Below are 22251 nucleotides of genomic sequence, written 5' to 3' on the forward strand. Positions count from 1 at the left end.
GCTGTCACAAAGGGCAAAATTGCCAACGCCATGCATTTTTAGTTGCATAGTGAGCATAAATACATATTATATTAAGGAGGTATGTCAGATACCTACCTACTCTAAACTTTATTTACTAGGCTAGCTATTAGTATATTAGCATTTTTGTAATCCTAAAAAACGAGGTATAGTGACAACCCTGAAAAATCGTAAGTTTCGTAGAACTCGCTAGAGGAGTCGGATGGCCATGGCCTTTAGTCATCTATAAATTGTATAGTACGAACTCCCCTCGGGAGTCGCGTGGCATGTGAACAAAGTTTTCGAGAACTCCCTCTGGAGTTCTTGGCAGTGAAAGTGTTAAATGTCCATTTTAACACAAGTCACTAGAGTCAGACCAAGATAAGATGGCAGTGATTTTGACAGTCCAGACAGTGCAAGTATTATTTTAAAATTTCAAACTTCTATGAAATTATGATGTTTACTTAACACTTGCACAGGTTGGGCTATTAAAATTGTTGCCAACTTAGCTGTCTGACTCTAGAATTAATAAGTTAGCTTAGTTTTCAAATTTCCAGTTGAAAACGGATATGTGACATTCCATGGATAAAGGTACCTTAAACACATGAAACGTTACAACTTACTATAAAAGATTTGCTAGCATTTCCATTCTAATTTGTTAGTCTTTCAATACAAACATTTTTACTTTAATAATTGGTACACAATCAAAAAACAACAACATAAATTCACATTCTGACATACTAGGAGTTATTGTTATTTCTAATTGGACAAATCACAAAACTCATAAGAGATTCATTAGTTAAAATCGAACTATAAAGTTAGTAAAGGTTTAATTAATTACTATTGCATATTATGTCATCTTCATTTCAGTGGTCTTATGACTAAATTAAAATAAGACCAGAAAATGTTTACTAGTGGAACAAAATAAAGCATCTAATCACATTTCTGTTGCATCTCCTAACTTACACTTTATACTTAATTTATTCTTTTTCATCTGAAAACATAAATCACAATTTATATCAAATCCATAGAAAATTAAGAGCATCCATATATATTTCTCACTCGAAGACTAGGGTACCCATAGATTGAGTACAACCGCACTAAAAGGCCCAGAGCCTTACTTGAAAACTGAAATACCAATGGATAAACCTATATATCTTGAGGGTAGAATGGATACTCACGGGCAGGTTTGCCATTAGCCCAAGGGGTGATGCGAATGTGGGATTCATCTCGCCTCAATGCTTCAGCTCGGAACTCTTGTTTCAGGGCCCGACGGAGCACCTTAGCGGCGATGTTGGAGTAGTTAATGTAGCTAAAATTAAACAAAACTATCATTGCATTGTTGCTCAAAGAACCCATTTTCCCAGTGACAGATCATAACTCACTTAAGACCAGCTGCTCTCCAGGCACTCATTATTGCAAGATTTTGATGTCTAGTTTCAAGAATAAGAGATGAGAATTTCCTGGAAAAGTGGTCTTCCCCACAGCAAGTGATGTAACAGTTGGCATAGACTAGCTAGACAGGACTGAGGACGGCTATGTTAGAATACAGATAAAGTAAAAATTAGAGCATTTAACATAGACAATAATCACAATTGCAGCGGTTATAATTAAATCTTGAATAGTCTGGCTCAAGTCCAGTGTTACCAGGTTATGAATAAGCCCTTAAAATGATTTAAATTGTATGCAGTATTCAGCATTTCTGTAAAATAATTAGGGTTTACATAAGTACTAATCAGCTAACAGATGCTTCGCCATATATCAAAAAGCAATATTTTGTCACGAATTTGGACTTTTATTTATTTGAATGGATTTGCTGTTTTCGATACGATCTGAATATTATGTTATAATTGAAGTGATTTTGAGTTTTATCTGAGGCAATACTGGAAACGTAACTGTCATTTCGAAAAAAATATTCGAGTGACGTTGCGTTGCGTTGATCGTTTCGTGTTCATGTCGATATATTAATTTTAAAAAGAGTTGGAATTCTCTTTTTTCCTAAACATTTTTTGCTTCTTGTTACATATCTAATCCGCTTATGTACATAAAAGCCTGCGCAAAGAGTAAGTGCTGTAAAATTGTTACACATCTACATTTATGCTGTCATTAATTTTAATAGAAAAGTTTTATTTAATAGCAGTTTAGACAAAATTGTGTATTTGTGTCTCTATATTTTAATATAGACATGTCTCTCACGGTTGCATTTTATTATGTATATTGCCGTATTCGTGTATTATTGCAACATAATGTAATGAATAATTTTCTGTACATCATAGTTTAAAAATGAAAATTACACGTCACTACCACCAATTTGTACTTATTCTATAAAAATGTATGTAATTTTGTGTTTCCTGGTGTTAAGTAAGATCGCTAAACCTCCCAAGGATACACTTACAACAAGATACAATAAATTTATAGTGAGTTAGCAATGCACTTGAGACACCTTTGACATGACACCTTGTGCCAGCATACACTCGTTTGCCACCGTTGTACAAATAACAGATCACATTATGTTTCAGGTGCCTACTCTAAAATAAAATGGATGCTGCTGACACTCTGCTAAGTGACAGTGTGGCTGGCAAGCAGGGTCTGGAAGAAGAGGAATTGTTATTAAAACCTAACCCTAAACCCAATGTGAAGTGTGACTTAGTCAATGAATGCAAAGTGTTCATAAGGGCTGAAGACGGAGGGGGTGATACACATCTCAATATAACAGGAAACATGGGCCCAGGGACTAGTGGTAATGTACTTTTTTACACTCTTACGTCTAGATAGCAAGATCACTCAAAGCCAAGGATTAAACATCAATAATATTTCTCCTATAAGGTCCACTGGGGTAACTTCAGAAGGGGGGTTATGTAGCAATAGTAATCAAGATTAATAGTTACAATAGCGTAATTGTTACTAAAGTATGCAGTGTTTCAGGTTTAGTAGATATTTTTCAAAATTAATAAAGCAGAGGAATTGCATGGTGCATGGATAGCACATGACTCGAAAGAACTTTTATCATTTTATTATATAAATAGATAATTATATTTTGTTGTTGCACTTTCCAAAGTTGATATGAGCTCGAATTTTGATTGACAAATAGTTACCTAGCAACAAAACACATAAGTCTTACAAAGCAAGTACTAGAAAAGGTTGAAAATAAATTAAAACTTTGGAAAGAGTATAAATCAAGTGGCTGTGAAAAATCATATAAAGCATATAGAACTGAAAATAATAAACTGGTGACACTAGTCAGAAAGTTAAGAGCTGAATTTGAAAGAGGAGTAGTGAGCTGTGGTCCAAAATCGTTTTATAGTTACATCCGAAAGCAGCTATCCTCTGAGGTATCGGTACCTCCTTCACTGAGAGATGAGAAGGGGAATATCACGAACGATCAGAAAGTTGTCGCCGAGCTTTTTGCTCAAAAATTTGAGAAATCCTTTGTTTGTGAACCAGCACACACGAACATTCCGGAAGTCCAGATGCCTCGTGTAGAAAATTCAATTGAATCAGTAAGCTTCACGCCTGAGAACGTGGCAAAAACGCTAGCAACATTTAGCGACTCGACCTCAATGGGGCCGGATACTCTACCCTCGGTTTTTCTTAAAAAATGCAGTAACGTGCTTGTTGATGAGCTGACTTTTATAATGAATTTATCCCTCAAGAATGGAACCCTACCTCGAGACTGGAAGGAAGCCCATGTCACTCCCATATACAAGAAAGGTGATAAGTTTGTTGCTGCTAACTATCGGCCAATCAGCCTCACAAGTATAGTCTGCAAAACTATGGAAAAAATTATAGTCACTGAATTGCGAAATTTTATAAGTAAGGAGAATGTAATTATCGATGAGCAGCATGGCTTCATACCGAAAAGATCCACAGTGACGAATCTTCTTGTATGTCTTGATAAGTGGACACGGGACTGGGACAATCGTCAGCCTACGGACGTCATATACTTAGACTACGAAAAGGCATTTGATCGCGTACCTATTCGAAGGCTAATTACTAAATTGGAGCACTTTGGGATTCGTGGTCAGCTCCTTGAATGGATATCGGACTTTCTAACCCACAGGATATTTAAAGTAAGAGTAGGGGAAACTCTATCAAATGAACACAACGTCTATAGTGGTGTTCCTCAGGGATCAGTGCTGGGACCAATCCTGTTTGGCATATTTATAACGGATTTGAAGAGTGTCGTACAGTCGGAACTGTCAATATTTGCTGACGATACCAAAGTTATGGGTAATCCATTGGTAACTCATAATATTATCCAAAGTGATTTAGATCGCATAGTTCAGTGGACTAAAGACTGGCTCATATCACTAAATGCTGACAAGTGCACAGTCCTACATATAGGAAAAACAAATCCAAAACTAAATTACCACATTGACTCTGTTCCCCTACAAGCAGTAACTAGTCAAAGAGACCTGGGCATCACTATTTCACATAACTTAAAATGGGACACGCATATCACCAAAATTACCAAGAGAGCAAATTCTATGCTGTATATGATCCGGAAAGCATTCCATGTAATTACTAAGGATCTATTTATTAGAATATACAAGTCGTATCTCCGTCCTTTACTTGAGTATGCTTTTCAGATATGGTCCCCCTACTTTAAAAAGGACATCACTTTGCTGGAAAAAGTACAGCGAAGAGCAACTAAAATGGTTGCTTCACTGAAAGACAAGCCATATGAAGAACGGCTTCAGGAATTAGGTCTTACAACATTGGAGGACAGAAGGAAGCGAGGCGATCTTATTGAGACATACAAAGTCTTGTCTGGACACTACAATGTTCCAAATATTAAAGACCTATACATATCAAGCCAGAATGTAAGGTTAAGAGGACACTCTAAAAAACTTGTCAAACCTCCATGTGCTAGCAACCCTAGGAAACACTTCTTGCCAAATCGTGTAGTAAATGTGTGGAACTCTCTACCAGAAACTGTTGTTAGTGCACCATCAGTGAACTCTTTCAAAAATAGACTAGATACACATTTTAGAACATTAAAAAGTGCTAAATAAACACAAGTGCTGCGATATACACGCATCAGCTCCAAGAGCTGCTAGTGTATCAAATAAAATAATAAATAATAAATAATAATAAGATATTAATTAATTTGATTAAAATCACACACATAGCAGATTTGCTCTTTTTATCTGCTAATTTAAAACAATTGTTGTACAGCTCACTACTGCTGTTACATATTTGTTCCCTAATAGGGAAATATTTTACTTAATGGACCAAATTCATTTGGAACATTGCAAGTTAGCTGTGAAGTGTCCGATGAAGTGAAATATCTAGGTGTAACACTAGATAAAAAACTGAACTGGAGGAAGCATGTCGAACTTACCACAACCAAGGCGCTGAGAGTGTTTGGAATGTGTAGAACGGCATATGGGAAAACATGGGGTTTAAACCCAAAGGTACTAAGATGGATCTATACCATGATGGTAAGACCTATCATTTTGTACGGATGCCTGGCATGGTGGACAAGGACACTAAAGAGCACATGCAGGGAGAACCTTATGAAAATACAGAGAACAGCATGCATGGCTATTACCGGGGCGTTTAGAACAACGCCAACAGCGGCGATGGAGGTACTGCTAGACCTCCTGCCGCTACATCTGGTGATACAATCTGAGGCGCGGAAATCGCTACACAGGCTGGCTCTAACAGGCCTATGGAGCGATAGCAAGCCAAAGACTAAACACACAAACATGGAATGTGACAATTTCATGGAAAGGATAACGAATATGGGCTGCGATAAGATGCAACCCAAGTTTGTGTTCCGTAAGAATTTTGAAGTTAAAGTTCCAACAAGGGCTGAATGGACCGAAGGTCTTCAAGCACCAAATTCGGATGAAAACGACATCATATGGTACACAGACGGGTCCAAGACAGTATCTGGTACGGGGGCAGGCATTTATGCAAATGACTTTAGTTGTAGCATAAGCATGGGTAATTACGCTACTGTCTTCCAAGCCGAGACGTACGCTATAATTGCCTGTGTGCATGAGAATATAGTTAGGCAAACCCAAGGGAAGAATATCTATATACTCAGTGACAGTCAGGCTGCACTCAAGGCGCTCAGGGCGCCCAGAGTGGACTCTAGACTGGTGTACAATGGTGTCCAAGCTCTGAACAAGCTTGGAAGACAAAATAGAGTGCAACTGGTATGGATTCCAGGGCACGAGGGATTCATAGGCAATGAAAATGCAGATGAACTTGCCAGAGCCGGATCCGCAAGTAACCACATAGGTCCGGAACCATTCGTGGGGCTCTCACAGGGAACCATTATAACGGCTATTAAAGACCATACTAGGACGAGACACCAAAAAGAATGGGACAGTCTGACGGGTCTAAAGCACTCAAAGCTCTTCATACAAGAAGAAGACTCCGGTTGGAGCAAAAAGCTATGGAAACTTAGCAGGAGACAACTCCAAATTATAACAGGGGTGTTTACGGGCCATTATGGGGTCAAAGGGGTTTTGGCCAGGATGGGATACTCTGACAACACCGATTGTCGAATGTGTGGTGAAGAGGAAGAGACAGTAACACACCTAATGTGTGAATGTCACGCCCTCGCCAGACAAAGAATGAAGGACTTTGGAACAGGCTATCTGGAACCAAAGGAATTCAAAAGGCTACCCATAAGCTCCATCATCCGACACATGGAAATGGTCAAAAAGGCTCTTGAGTAGCTAATGGGTCTTTCCTTAGGGGGCAACTACACAAAAGATCCCTATGGGTCGAAGTGTATCCGCAAGGGCCCCCGGTAATTAGAAGATAAGATAAGATAGCTGTGCAATCATTATGCACACTGCACAGGCAAGTATTACCCGAAAAAAATCGTAAATATTTCGAATTGATAATATTTAGAGAGCATCGTAGGCTTGAAGATTTTTCTAAATACCGGCACAGAAGCGACCCGGCTAATCCGCAAACCAAAGTATTCTCATGCGGCTATTAAAATCGAAATTCACAAGAAAGCAGACGTTAGCGTAGCGTAGGCACACTTTGAAATTGATTTTAATTGTGATGTTCTCAACCAAAAGACGAAATTAGCTCGTATCTTTATACGAATAACCTTTCAGAGCGTCCTTATGGTAAACGACAATGTGGTACCTTTTGCTTGAGAACAACAAAATTGTTGACCCATTTACGGTTCAAGCAAATTGGTTGTAAATACTAACGCTATGACATCTCCAATGTAAAGTCCGCGACTGTACATACCTTGGTGGGCTAAGAAAATAACTTCTGAATCTTATTTTATCTCATATAAATCATAAATTTCGTATCTTACCGTCTTTTGGGAATGTTACCGGTAACATTGGTAACTTACTAGTAACATTCCCAAATGGAAACTTACTGGTAGCGGGAATGTTTCCGCAGCCCATCACTAAACACATGTCTTTTATTTGACAACTACCTCAGTTCTGTATTTAATTATTATAGGTCTTTTGCTATGCAAGGACCATAGAGGTTGCACCATAACACCTTCTTTCGTTGAACAGACCTAGCTTGCTAATCAGCTTTAAAAGTCCTAGTCTAGCCAGCGGCTTCGTAAATATGTCTGCCAGCTGTAGGTTAGTGCGTATCCTCTGCATGCTTAAGCTTCCGTTTGCTACCAGTTCTCGGACAAAGAAATGGTGCATATGTGCTAAGTTCTCTGATGAAAGTCTGGGTTTTTAGCTAGGCACACAGTTGCCTCATTGTCCACATATAATACTGGGCCCATAACCTTTTAAAGCAGAGGAATTGCAGGTGGATAGATAACAGAACTCAAAAGAACTTTTATAATTTTATTTAACAACTACCTCAGTTCTGTATTCAAATATTATGCTAGGTCTTTTGCTACGGAAGCACCTTAAAATAAATTACTCCACTTTTGAAGCTATTCTGATGCACATTGCATCTGTTGAATAAGTGTTCAATATGTAATAGTAGGTACTATGAAGATTTGAAGTCCGAAGGGACAAGCCCTAGTATTGATAAACTTTAATAATCACTAAAAAAAATACTTAAATTAATTATTAATGAGGCTCTACTTTAGTTTGACTTTCCTTAACCAAATTTAAAGCTTGTCTAAAAAGAAATAGTGATGACTAGAAACTTTAAGGACTTTCACAATCTACTCTATGTAAATTAGAGAACAGTAATTGCTTTTGTAGCGAGGCTAAGTACAAAGTACCACTGTACTATTGGACCATTCAACCTCATCCTCCTCTGCAGGAGGCAACAGCATAATTGTGTCTATGAACATGTTTCGCCTATGCCCATGTCACCAGCAGTTATAACTTGCAAAACAGACATATAATGTCACACTTTTATTGCTATAAAAAGTCAATTGTGTCAGACTAGGTACCTGAAGGAGCAGAATGCAATCTTACTAAACAGCTGTACTGTATAAATATAGGAAATATATTTATTGACTGATTAGTTACAAATGCCTTTCTTACTATATGGTGTGAATGATTGAATTAATATTTTTTTTATGACTGTTAAAATAAAAGGGCAATTGGAGTTAATGTAGGTATTTAAATCATTATTGCAAATAAGTATTGAGACCAACACAATTATAAATAATTTGTCTATTTACAATTGCATAATTCTCATACACTAAAACTCCGTAACTCATTCTTTTTCATTCTTACATCAAAGTAATTTGACCCAACTTACTTTAAACTACACAATTTACACTAAGACCATAAGACCAGACTAAGCCCAAAACTTATAACAGATTCTACCATGAGTAGATAATCTAATAAGTGTATCTTGCAATCCAAGCTGATGCACTGTTAGGGCTTCTCCGCAGTTGAATGGGTAAATAAAAGTTCAGTAGTGCTACAGCTGACACTTGACACACTTCTTAAAATGTCTTTAAAAAGGAAAAACGCAATAAGAAGAAGTAAATACATAAAAAGTAATTGTAAAATATATGAGTGTTTAACAAGAATACATAAGTACATTGTACAATGTTTTATATTTGTCCTTATTTACAGAGAAACCTAAGTTTGTGACTTCCACACCAGATCAGAAAAGAGAGAGCCCTTCAGATAATCAGATTGCTGATTCTAACCCAGAATGTGATATTGAAGGTAAATTTAATTATTAAAGACTCATGATAGTTATCTTGTTATTAACTGATTTATTGTATTTACCAGGACATTCCATGTTACTTAATTCATGTTATTTTAAAATTGTTTTTTCCAAACAGCATTTTTTTTTAAATTCTGACTAATTGCATGAGCATGACATTATCACAGCACAAATGAATCTAAAAATTAAAAATATTCATCTACAAGTCCTTCTTTATCACTTTAACAAATTGCCACTCTTATATTGTTTGTCTGTTTATATAACAAAAATTCTGTATGATACAAAGCCTCCTATTCCTGCCTAAGGCGAACGAATGAATGCTGATTTTCCACAGCAACAACTTCGAATTTCGCCTGAGGTGGAAAATATTCCACTATTCCTTTTTTTTTAGTTCTTATACTAGACAGCCATAGGTACTGACTAAATAAAAATAAAGGCCTCTTTATTTCCTTATCAACTATTTTACAGACTTGCTGTCATGTACATACTATCTTCTTAGGTCTAGGTACTAACTATGACTACAAGAATAAGCCGTGACACAGTTAACACCGTTTCTATATTACAGGGGTCCCTGACTTGCCCATGGATGATGGAATGCCCAGCACTGTCACTGTGTTGGATGCCCCTGACGGCGGAAAGGTTTATTTGGTGGGCACTGCCCACTTCAGCTTGCAATCTCAAGAAGATGTGTCTAGGGTATGATATTAATAAAGCAAGGAATAGAGATCAGTCGTTAGATAATTTTTTTGTTAAATGTCTTAGTTGATTCCTAAAATACTGAAGTTAAAAAACCGTTTGTCCAGGCAATATTAAGCTTTATATCAATATTACTTAGTGAATGTGTCTTTTACTTCAAGTTGCTGATGTTTATAATCATGTAAATTTAAGGTAATACAAGAAGTGAACCCGCATATTGTAATGGTTGAGTTGTGTGAACAGAGAACCAACATATTATTACTAGATGAAGAAATAATCTTAAGAGAAGCTAAAAATATTAATATTAAGAAGATAAGGTGAGTGAAGTAACATTTAAAAGTATATTTTATTTATTTGGGTTCGGTTCGTTTGCATGTTTTCAACTCAACTTCAGCAGCAGATATTAACACATATGAATGACTACTCTTTTTTCCATTGCTATATCAAATTATTTTTTAGCTACGCGACTGCATCTGTGCGAAATCTTAGTACTCTGACATCTCAAGTGTGTAACGTTTTCAGGGCAACGATGGCCCAGAACGGAGTTTTCAACGGGCTCATGTACATCCTGCTCCTGAACATGTCCGCGCATATCACTCGCGAGCTGGGCATGGCGCCCGGCGGCGAGTTCCGACGTGCCATGGCCGAGGTGAGTTAATTTGATAATTTGTGTTATAACACATAATAACTGACAAACTTTATCTCTTTGCAAGAAGGTCTGAAATTGGTAAGTTTACCGGATTGACGATGGTATGGGGAGAATTAGACGCTATGGATATTATAGTAATAATAAATAAATATTTTTGAACTATCTTACACAGATTAACTTAACTAAGCAAAGCTTGTACTATGGGGACTTGGGGAAACGATAAACATATATTGTTATTATACAGATAAATACATACCTACTTAGGTTAGGTAGATATAAGTAACACCTGGCAGAATACCAGCGAATGTGGCTTGCTGCATCATTATGCTGAGTCAGCGCCTTTTCTGTGCCAGGACACATGGCGTATTAATTAACTAAAAATTGTTTTTTATAAAATTAAGTTTCCATGTTTTTATTTTACACTTTTCTTTTTTGTTTGTTTTGATGAATTTGTTTGCTTTTTTGTATGAATAAAGAATGTATCTTGTAAAAAACGCAAATTCTTGTACAACCACCTAGGGGTTGTCACATGGAATACTCCAGTATCAATCTGGATAACAAAGCTCTTGAAGAAGTGCCGCGCTTCAGGTACTTAGGAAGCCAACTCCGCAATGACAATACCTTAGCGTCTGAAATACCATCACGCATAGCCAATGCAGCTGCTGCATTTGGCAAGCTCAGCAACCGTGCTTGGAGGTCGCACGATTTGAAGTTGTCCACAAAAATTATGGTTTACAAAGCTATCATCATACCCACACTGCTTTATGCCTCAGAAACGTGGTGCAGCTATAAATCAGATATGAAAAAAACTGGACACCTTCCACCTACGTTGTCTGCGCTCAATTCTACGTATAAAGTGGCAAGACAAGGTACCGAACACGGAAGTTTTACGTCGCGTCGGGATGCCTGGTATTGAAGCACTGACCATGAAGCATCAGCTAAGGTGGTGTCGCCATGTCGTGCGTATGGAGAATGAGAGACTGCCCAAAGCAATTTTCTACTCGGAGGTCTCTTGTGGAAAGCGGACCTGCGACATTAAGACGTTCTCAAACGCCACCTCGTCGCTTGCGGGATACCGACTGACTGCTGGGAAGGCATTGCATTGCAAAGATCGGAATGGCGTTCTAGTGTTCACAAGAAAGTAGCTCAATTTGAGCAGCACCGTCTGGAAGACCTAGATGCTAAGCGTCATATCCGCAAGACGCGACCTAAGCCCTCCCACACATACGCCCGCAACTCGACTGGACAACTCCATTGCGCATCGTGTGACCGCATCTTCAAAACAAAGTTTGGTTTTGCGAGCCACATAAGGGCATTTCATAATCCGGATAAGAATTGTTGATGGAGTCGCCATTGCCGGATACGGCAAGGAAGGAGATGTATGGATCTATCTATCTATCCATAACAGGAACAACATATAATAACAATATTATTAATAACAATATTAATAACACTAATAATAACAATATTATTTGTTGCAGGCCAAAAAGATACCCAACTGCATGGTCCAATTAGGCGACCGCGCGATAGACATCACCCTGCATAGAGCCATCGCGTCCTTGACCTGGGGGCAGACCATACGCTTCGTATGGCACTTGCTCACATCGAACCAGTCTATTAGGTGAGTTATTTATAAATTGCTGGGCGAAACAAAGGGTCACTCGGTTCGTTAGTTTATTTGCCTCACTGTCACCCGAATATGCAAGAACGATAGAGAGGCAGAAGACAAAATTTCGCGGCTCTAAAATCTGTGGAGACCCGAGGAAGGACATAGAGTTAGATCAAGTGGGCAGCGATTTTGATAGCACAGAGTGTGCTAGTGTTATTTATAGAAGCTTGACATTTAAAATAACCATCGCAATATGTGCTATCAAAATCGCTGCATTTCTATCAGTAATTATAAAATTTAAAAGAATCGGCTTACATGTGAAATGAGATGCCATTTTTTCGTACACCTTTTTAGTGTTCTCGAAACACAATGTAACACAACAATAATGCATTTTTCATAGCAAAAACTTCTTCGAGCTAGCGAAGTTTCTAGACTGAGCCGGGTTCTGAAGTTAGCAATGTAGGCGTGTCTCGAAAATCGAGTAAATCTACCGTATATGTGGCATAGGGGGTAGCGCGACTATGCTATGTCTTTAGGATGAGTGGTCTGTGTCCCACGCAAATGAAGTGCGGGCAGAAGCTTGTAGTTTATAAATTATTTTATGTCTTTTTTTTAGTGTGGAGGAGGTAGAGAAGTGTAAACAAAAGAAGATGCTCGAAGACATGCTGGAAGAGATGGCGGAGGAGTTCCCAGCGCTAAAGCGCGTTTTCGTGCTCGAACGCGACATGTACCTCTGCCATTCGCTGCAAGTCGCGGCGCTGCAGCCCCGTGAGTAATCTATTTAGTTACCTTTACAAACCTCACCGATAATCGCATGCGATTTGATGCAAGATCTGTAGAAGCCTTAAGATCTGCGGCGACATGTAACACTATTGATGTTTCTGTGCAGAAGGGTTAGTTATCTCTGCAGCTTACAGTACCTCTGCCACTCGCTGCAGGTTGCGGCGTTGCAGCCCCATGAGTATTTAATGATATGTAGTGGCATATACCATGTTGCAACATGTTAGAAGAGATGGTGGATGACCACAAACCCCACCGACAATTGCAAGCGATTTGCGATACATTGCAGTGTGACTGCGTCGTCAGAACGCAGCGTGTGCATTAAGCTAGTAGAGACCTTCTGTAACGTAATACCAGTACGCATTCTGTGAGTTTATAAGGTTAGAAATTCAGAAAAAGCTCATTGTTTCAGGACGAGAGCCGTGCCGCATCGTGGGCGTGGTGGGCATCGGTCACGTGGCCGGCATCGTGCAACACTGGGGCAAAGTGCGCTCACAAGACATCCCGCCTCTGCTCAAGTCAGTACCAACCACAAACCCTATTGTTTTATGCTTTGTCACGCTTGTGGACCCACAGAACTTTAAATGGTATGAATTTTCTCAAATTATTTTTGGGCCTCGGACCCTAATCTGTTAAACAAAAACCATTGTTTCTTTTATCTACACACATATCATAACCCTCTATGATAACTAATTTATTATCTGTGAAAATGTTGTAATTGCTTCATTTCTACATCAAAATCGATTTGGTAATGACATTCAAATTTCGTCATTCAAAGTCGAGATGCCTTTTTGTAAGATATACAATTTTGACAAATCTCGCATGTTAGTTTGTATTGAATGATACGGAAATTGGCCCCCGACTCTAGTTTGTCTCTGAATTAAAAAAAGAAACTACGGATGCGTGACATGCGTAAAAAAGTTTTCATTTGCCGCAATGGGGTTCAATCAATTTTTCGTGTTATGGCTCCATCAAGGTGTTGATGATTCTGCCAATGTCGAGGTTGGATAAGACACGGCTAGTATATGAATCTTATTACGGTCATAGACAGTGTTCGGTGGAGAATCCGATCTGCAAAGAAATACAAATTACAACTAACTAATAGACTACATACAACTATTAAACAATATGAACACTACACTATGTACAGAACAAACTACAGTTAAGTATTAAATCTACGAACTTATTGTACAATAATATGATACATACTACAATTTAAGATTGGCCGGTCGAAGTATTAAACAGATGGCGCCATCATAGCTTGCCCTGTCAATCCCTAGAATTGTGTCAAATCCTTGTTTTTTTTTTTTGGAATTTTGTGACCTGGATTCCAGTACTTTAAGCCACATCTCATAGAACAAAACTAGAGACAGGGGCAAGCTATGATGGCGCCATCTATGCAAACCTTTGACAGTTGCCAACCCCATTTGACGTACAGTTTATCTTTTAATTAGTTTTAAGTATAAAATGAATTTGTTTTGTTGTTTTAAAAGTAACTACTACAAAAGTTTCTTGTAAAATGAGCGATTAAGATATTTCGGAGGCGCCACCACATATCAGCGAGTTCAGCCAAGAGAGCAACGATGCCCCAATGTTGGTTGTAATTTGGGTTAGTGAATATATCAAATAAAGTTTATGATATGTGTAGTTTTAATAGTGTATGTAACTCTACATAATTAGGCATCTTCTTCTTCTCTCGTGTCGAGGTTCCCCTAAACTGTGGATGCCCAGAAAGCAGCGGTACTGATAGCCCGGACCGTGGCATCTCTCAGGTCAGATTCAGAGCACGGGTGCGGGCACGCGGGGCAATCCAGCAGGTGCGCCATGGTTTGTGGTGCAGTGTCGCAAGCACATTGGATAGAGTGGCCACGAAGCAGTCCCCATTCGACCATGCTCTGTTTACAACGGCCAACCTGAGACCTGAGCCTGTTCATCGCCTTCCAGATGGGCCATGGTTCTTTGTGGCTGGGTGGTAAATGCTGCGACACTGGCACAAATATGGCTGGTGGTGGGCTGCAGCAGTCAGCGGTGAGCTGTCGTATTAGCCACGTGGCAAAGCAACAATGTCCTTTAAAAAGCAACTGTATCGTGATAGTGTTAAGGTTCCAATCTATGCAATAATATGAGCGCTCGCCTACATTGAGGTGGTCTGTCGTCCTACATTATCATAACGTGTTAATCTTATGATCTGTTATGTAACCTATGTATTGTATTTATTTAATTGCAAAGAATAAGTAGGTACAAAAGTGTCTTAGCTGGTAAGTGACAATTGGTTGCTTATTCTGCAATTTGTACTAAACAGGTTGTACTAGCATGCAAAAATCTTAAAACTACAGATGCTAAGATGCAGATTTCTAAGATGTATAAACATGGCAGCGGTAAGATTCTAAGTCTTTTGAAAGATGGTTTGCATGTCTTGTATGGGGCTAGATTACAAATAGCACGTATACCCTCTTAAGGCCCAGCCATAGAAATGAAAAATTCAAAATTTGCCACTGGAATTTGAACCTATAGTGCACGGAATACAGTTGATTTTATTTTGTTTGAAAATTGCACGAAACAAAACAAATGCAACTCTGTCCTAATTGAATATGATTTAAATTTAATCGAACTGAATAAGTCCTATAGGTAGGACCTTGGGCCTTACGAGGATACATTTTTTCTGTGCTACGAATGCAATGTTAAATTTCGTACAGTTTCCCCACAAAATAAGCCCATATCTTAACACTGAACTAATATACCCATGATACGCGGTTAACGCCGTATGTAAACCTGATGACCGTCTTAACTTACGTAGTACTTACATAAACAAATCTATTTAGTTAACAACGGATCTTTTCTATTTGTGCTTGCCAATCCAAGTGCTTATCTAAAACTATCCCTAAAAAACTTACATTTTGCATTTCTTGGATTGACTCATCTCCGTAGTTTACATTAATCTTAACATTTTCGCCAAGTTTGGAGTTAAATTGTATGTAATTAATTTTACTAATATAAATTCGTAAATTATGTCTTTACGGTTTAGCAACACCTACTTTTTCGATTAACTTCTCTATTTCCGCAACCCAAAGGTTGACTGGAAGATATCGCTTATTAGCGATAAGACCGCCTGTTGTCTGCCTCTAAATTTAATCAATTGTTTATCTTTCTTGTGTTCTTACATTAATTAAGCAAATTTAAGTATCCAGATATCTACCTGTAGTGCTACGCCAGACAAATACACTTAAATTTTCTTCATTAATGAAGAACACACAAAAGAATTGGTAACTGACGTTACAGTCTCGTGGAATTACCCAGATTAGGGTCTAGGCGTAAAAGTCATTTCAGAAAATCTATACTATACCGCCTCTCAGCGTTGACCGAAGTCCGTATACTGGCTAAAATAACGTCCCCAGCCAGCTGTAGGCCATATTTCGAAGAATATGAAATTTTAACACTATCTGGCATCTACATTCTAGAACTGGCAACTTTCGTGCGCAAAAATTCACGCATATTCAGACGAATTCAAAGTCGCCGAAGAGAGCTCAACCTAGTAATACAGGCACCAAGTACACAATTATTTCGAAGCAGCCCAAACTATGCTGCGGCGACTTTATATAATAGAATCCCTGCGCATATTAAGTCAGAGGAAAATTTAGCAATATTTATTAAGAAACTTAAAAATCACCTAATAGAAAAATGTTTTTATTGTGTCGATGAATTTGTAGGGGACAGTTATACTTAAACTTAGTTTAATTTGTAAATATGTATATTTTATGTGTATAATGTTAGGATAAGTAATTAGTGTAGTTATTGCATTGCAACACCCGAATCGGGTAGCATGTATGAACCTAATATAATGTTTAATATCTTTTGTACCTACTATATGTATGCAATTATAAAAGAATATGGAATAAAGAATTTCTTCGAGAATCGATCTATCCTAATGTCACTTTTACGTGCCACAGCCATCTTAAATACGGTAATAAAACTTTGTTTCCATAGGATCCCGCCCGAATCACTATCAACTCGCATCATCCGCGTGTCCGTGCGCGTGGCGTGCGTGGGCGCGCTGGTGTACGCGGGCTACCGGCTGTGGCCGCGCCGCTGGCTGCCGTGATGCACCCCGTGAGTACCGAGTACCCGGCACGTGTACCCGCCTGTCTATACCGGGGCTCTCCAAACTGCGAGGGGTCTCGAGCCTGTCAATCCGGCCCGTGAAAAGCCCGTTCGAAGACTTCGAACCAAAGGTTTTGGAGGTCCTTGGTCTACACAGACGAACGAATAATGAATTTACGGACTCGAAAACTCAAAGAATACTTTGTGGATATTATTTAAACAAATTAATTCGATAGTAGTATCAGATACGTAGAAACGCAAATACGGTTTATGATTACTCAAATTGTTTATTCGATAATAGCGTGACGTCCACAGGAATAGATTCTCGCCAACTTGTCTTGTCTTATAAGGCTAGTTGGCGAGAATTGGCGAAAAGAAAAGAAAAAATTGAGATTGAGTATTTGTGACTTTGCATCATTTGCATGCTAAAAGGTTTATGCTGCACATGGAACTTAGCCCTTTAGGAATGCAAAGTCACAATTACTCAATCTCAATTATGTTGTGAAAAGATGTGTCCCGCCGAGTTTCTTGCCGGTCCATATTGGGATACCCTCCTCCAGTGGGGGGGGGGGGGGGGGGCATTTAAATCTCGGATCAGAGGTGCAGGGTTAGAGCGGGTGTAGCTTTATTTGACGTTCATAAGCGCATTGTTGTAATATGCCTACTTGAATAATAAACTAAGTATCTTTATTACTCGCCACTCTACTAAATTACTGACGTAGTCCGAACTAGGCTATTGTCCTTATAGCTCTTAGCATGCGCTCGCTTGCTGATATATGTATTACTTCGTATCATCAAAGTCAAGGGGCGAGTCGTAACAATATCAAACAATCGGTAATATCAGCCTCGAGTTAAAAGTAACAATTTCTTTTCAGAACACCTAATTGGACCATCGGAAACACACATATAATAAATTTAGGAAGACTAAACTGTAAATATTATTGGATGAAAACTCGCTCATTAATTATATGATTTATTATTTTATTAATAAATAGGTTAGGCGTGAACATGAGTCTCTGATTAGAAAGTTAAATTGCTAAAATTATTGTCATGTATGTTTATTGAGATGTCAATTTTGCATTTTTTCCTATATTGAGAGAAATGGATCTACATCTAAATTTGGTACTCGCTCCTTATAAGCCCGTTTAAATATCTTACGAGCTGTACCAAATTTACATTCATTCAAATTCTAAATAATGGTACTAATAAAATGTATGGCTTAAGATGTAAGAACGAAAGAATTCTTGTCAATAATGATATTATATACCCAATTTTTACGCGCTTGTAAAATTGTGGCAGCCCTTACCTAAGTTGAATGTAAAGAATCGAAGCCATATTATTACCTGCTTGATGGGTCACGGACGCGGTGGCACGTCCCGCTCTTGCGCCTCTGCACTACTGATGAAGAAATACTGCGTACTGTATCGATATATAATACCGACAAGTGAGGAAAGGGCCTTAGCTTTAGTATATGTTGTTGTTCGGCTTCTTTTTTGGCCAAACTGTGTTTTTGTTTGCTGATATTAAACGTAAAATATTGTAAATATTCGATTTATAATTGGAATTTCATGTAAAATATCGAAATCTACCTACTTCTCATGTTTTGGTTTAGTATATGTTGTAAAAAAATCGACATTTTAAATTAATTATAAAGAAAATGATTTTAGTTTATCTTGTTTCGTTGTTTTCAGTTTTTGTTGAAATAACAGTCCATGTTATTTTGTTTTGAATCGTTAGTTAGAAGTGACATTTTTAAACGCAATAATAATTACCATTGATGGCATTCTCGATCTGAATTTGATTATTTTGTTTTTAAAATTCGAGTATTATGTTAATTGCTTATCTATCATCTTTTAATATCACTCCAACTCAAGGCCGTTAATGTTTAAAAATATTAGTTTTTAGTTGTCAATGTCATTATATTAATATTAACTTTTTAGAAGGTAGAGGTCAGGAATAGAATCTCCATGTACCAAAAAGTGTCCGTCAAAAAACCTTAAATAGGTGGCGCTACAATACCTAGAACACTTGAAAAAAAAAAACAAATCAGACATCGCACTTCACTCAGTCAATATTATTTGCTACTCTAACGCTATTCTGGAGAGATTTGGAACTATTATTTATAGCTGACAGCTGGACACTTTTGCAACAGTTCTGCCTATGAAGATTGTATTCCTTACATCTATCTTCCATAATTAACTTGGTTACAATAATACACATTTATTTACTAAGAGAAAAACATCTATTATGCGAACACATTTATAAAAACTATAAACCTAAAAGATGGGCCTAGAGCCTAGAATTTTAAAAAAAATGCCTGGCCGCATTGCCACGTTGACGTTGAAGTACTAGATAACCTTCTGGTATTTTGCATTTAATTATCATAGTTATGCAATTTACATGTTTTCATCACTTATATTAATATTGTGAATATGTTTTCAGTAGATTTGTTTAATTGGACATTCAAATAACTTTATCATGTTTTATTGACATTAAAGTATTAGGGTCGGTTGCAACAATCTGCCTTCATCATCGTAGTTCGTTAAAATATGTTAGAACTGTTTGATAGTTATTTATCTGATGATCATTCATTTGTCGTTGATTGTGCGTGGTGCAACCCACCCTTAATATACCTATTATAATCGTTAGACGAGCCGTATAAAATTATTTCCATTTTCATATTGATTTAATATTAAGGACTGTGATAATGTAAGAAATTAATTATAAATCTCCATCCATTTATAATATAAGGAAATATTATTCGTGATAGAATAATACGCAATCTTGTCATTTAACAATCTTGTCACGCTTGTTGCGGTTGCGTTAAAAATATAAACGAGGATGTTTATCATGTGTTATATGTTAAAAATGACATTGAACTACATCTAAATCGACCATAGACTAAACAACAAAGTATCCCTGATTTTATAATACATACCACGTCAGTGGCAGACTAGCATACGGCCCGCCTGATGGTACGCGGTCACAGTATCCTATGAACGCCTGCAACTCCGGGGCTGCATGTTACATACGCGTTGCTGCCTCTTTAAAGACCTGTACAGTCACGTCTGAAAATATCGATACGAACAAAGTCCCAAAAATATGTACACACGATCTTATTGCTCATGTATTAAGGTGTATATTTATATTTTTGGTACTTTATCGTCAGTATCTATATTTTCAGACGTGACCGTACACTCCTTGAAGAACCCCATGCTGTAGTTCGTAGTACCTACATAATATATCATTAACCATAATGACGTGCCGTAAAACTACCGAGTTCATTTCGGTGTTAATGCAACATAACGAAGTAGGTATTTGTCTGAATATTTTCATAAAAGTTCGTATGAAAAAACTTAGAAATATATTCAGTACTACTATTTCAATAGTCAGGGGTCACCTTTATATAAATTTGTGCGTATACCTTTATATAAAATGGTATTCTTGTCGCGTTGTCCTGGTTTTAGGTAATAAAAATACGTTAAAAATATTTATTCCATTAATTTTTAAATCTAGCTCAACTAAAAGAGTTTTTTTTTATACTACGTCGGTGGCAAACAAGCATACTGTCCGCCTAATGGTAAGCAGTCTCCGTAGCCTATGTACGCCTGCAACTCCAGAGGAGTTACATGCGCGTTGCCGACCCTAAACCCGCCCCCCCTCGTTGAGCTCTGGCAACCTTACTCACCGGAAGGAACACAACACTATGAGCAGGGTCTAGTGTTATTTGGCTGCTGTTTTCTGTAAGGTGGAGGTACTTCTCCAGTTGGTCTCTGCTCTAGATCTGGAATGACATCCACTGGCTGTGCCCTACCACACAAAGCGAGATGACATTCACAATGCCCATACCTCTCTTTTGGACGTAGTTTAAGGACGTACCCGGGTCCGGGAGGTATAGACTTGAAGGAACTGTCATAGAAAACATCATTGGACGTGAGAGGTATAATAACTGTTTATATTTTATTAACGCAATCATAACAATGGTTTAGAATTTTGACTTAGAAATTACGGAAATTCATTATCTAATTACGGTATAATAATTGTTAAATCAATGTTCTTCTTTTCTCTGCACACGACACGTCACTGTATTATATAATATCATCTAACTTGGTCGGGGTCACTCAGGTTCAAAATACGTTGGTGATCACGATCAGTCACAATTGTTTACACACGTAGTTATAAGTATTGGTTTATGAGGACGAAAATTGCTTGAAATTTTATCGAAATGGGGAATTCAGACCAATTCAGTATGAAGGCGGTTACGCCTTATAAACTTCTTCTTCCTCGCGTTGTCCCGGCATTTGCCACGGCTCATGGGAGCCTGGGGTCCGCTTGACAACTAATCCCAAGATTTGGCGTAGGCACTAGTTTACGTTTAGCACTAGTTTAGTTACGCCTTATAAACAACATATTTTATTTAAGAAGACGCAGCTGAATTGTCTAACTTAGGCAACGTTTGCGTCTTCGGGGAATGGCACACTGCATCGGATTTGCGCGTCGCTCCGACGTGCGAGCGAGACTTCGCTATAATACGCGCCTAGCGTTTTTTCGCTCAATTTCTGGAGCGACGTGCGATTCGGACGCAGTGCGCAGATGTTCCCCTTTATCATCCGAAGTTAACCCAAATACAAGTTCTCATAGTCGGTAGTTGTTCATGAGGTCTAACGATTTCAGAGCACGTAATATTGTTGAAACCTGAAGTAGTTAGATCTCACAAGCGACTGATTCCTTTAGACATAAAACTTTATAGCTATTAAGGTGTGATAAAATAATGTGTGAAATGGTTTGAATGCAGTGTACAGTCAGCCGCAGTTGTATCTAAGCGCGCAAGGTGTTCAAAACGATATCTACACGCTGTTATTTTGTTAACAATAAAGTTATGTTCCGATTTTATTGAACCCCTCACCCGCTTAGATACCAACTTCCGCTCTGTACCTAATTTTGCAACAGAATTAAACGACTTTTCAAGTGCTTGTTCAACTTTGCGTTTTGGACACAGGAGCGGACCGTATTTCTGAAACCAACTGTAGGTACATTTAAAAGAATATTGAAAAGCACTGTTCAAGTATAGCGTATGCAGCAATTTAGTTGTTGAGGAAGTGAGTAAACATTTTCTGCTTTACATATTGTTATTATTAATGTAAAGAGAAATTAAAGAGACTTGATTTAAATGACTCACTTTTATTTTGAACCATACAGCAATCAGTGTCGTGTTACGAATTTTCTTTACCTTGAATACCTTGTCTTCTTCTAGCTTCAAGGCTTTGGATCATATTTTCATATCAAAAAGTTGACTTGATACAAATACCAACGAACAGCAACGTCGCAC

At 38.0% G+C, this 22251-nt stretch overlaps 1 protein-coding gene across 2 annotated transcripts; it reads left to right on the forward strand.

Moving 5' to 3' along the window:
- Positions 1 to 1912: 1912 nt before the first annotated feature.
- LOC133519908 (traB domain-containing protein-like) lies at positions 1913 to 22093 on the forward strand. 2 transcript variants are annotated; one of them, XM_061854104.1, is made up of 11 exons: positions 1913 to 2060; positions 2517 to 2737; positions 8994 to 9089; positions 9656 to 9786; positions 9979 to 10103; positions 10309 to 10435; positions 11917 to 12056; positions 12661 to 12812; positions 13237 to 13342; positions 16809 to 16931; positions 17798 to 22093. In XM_061854104.1, exons 2-10 carry the CDS (start codon positions 2536 to 2538, stop codon positions 16921 to 16923), a joined length of 1194 nt encoding a protein of 397 aa, XP_061710088.1. In that variant the 5' UTR covers positions 1913 to 2060; positions 2517 to 2535; the 3' UTR covers positions 16924 to 16931; positions 17798 to 22093. The 2 variants fall into 2 exon arrangements, with proteins under 2 accessions (XP_061710088.1, XP_061710090.1); XM_061854106.1 differs by lacking the exons at positions 1913 to 2060; positions 2517 to 2737 and adding an exon at positions 8789 to 8914.
- The last annotated feature ends 158 nt before the right edge of the window (positions 22094 to 22251 follow it).

Source organism: Cydia pomonella, chromosome 7 (genome assembly GCF_033807575.1).
Source record: "Cydia pomonella isolate Wapato2018A chromosome 7, ilCydPomo1, whole genome shotgun sequence".
NCBI classification, from domain to species: Eukaryota; Metazoa; Arthropoda; class Insecta; order Lepidoptera; family Tortricidae; genus Cydia; species Cydia pomonella.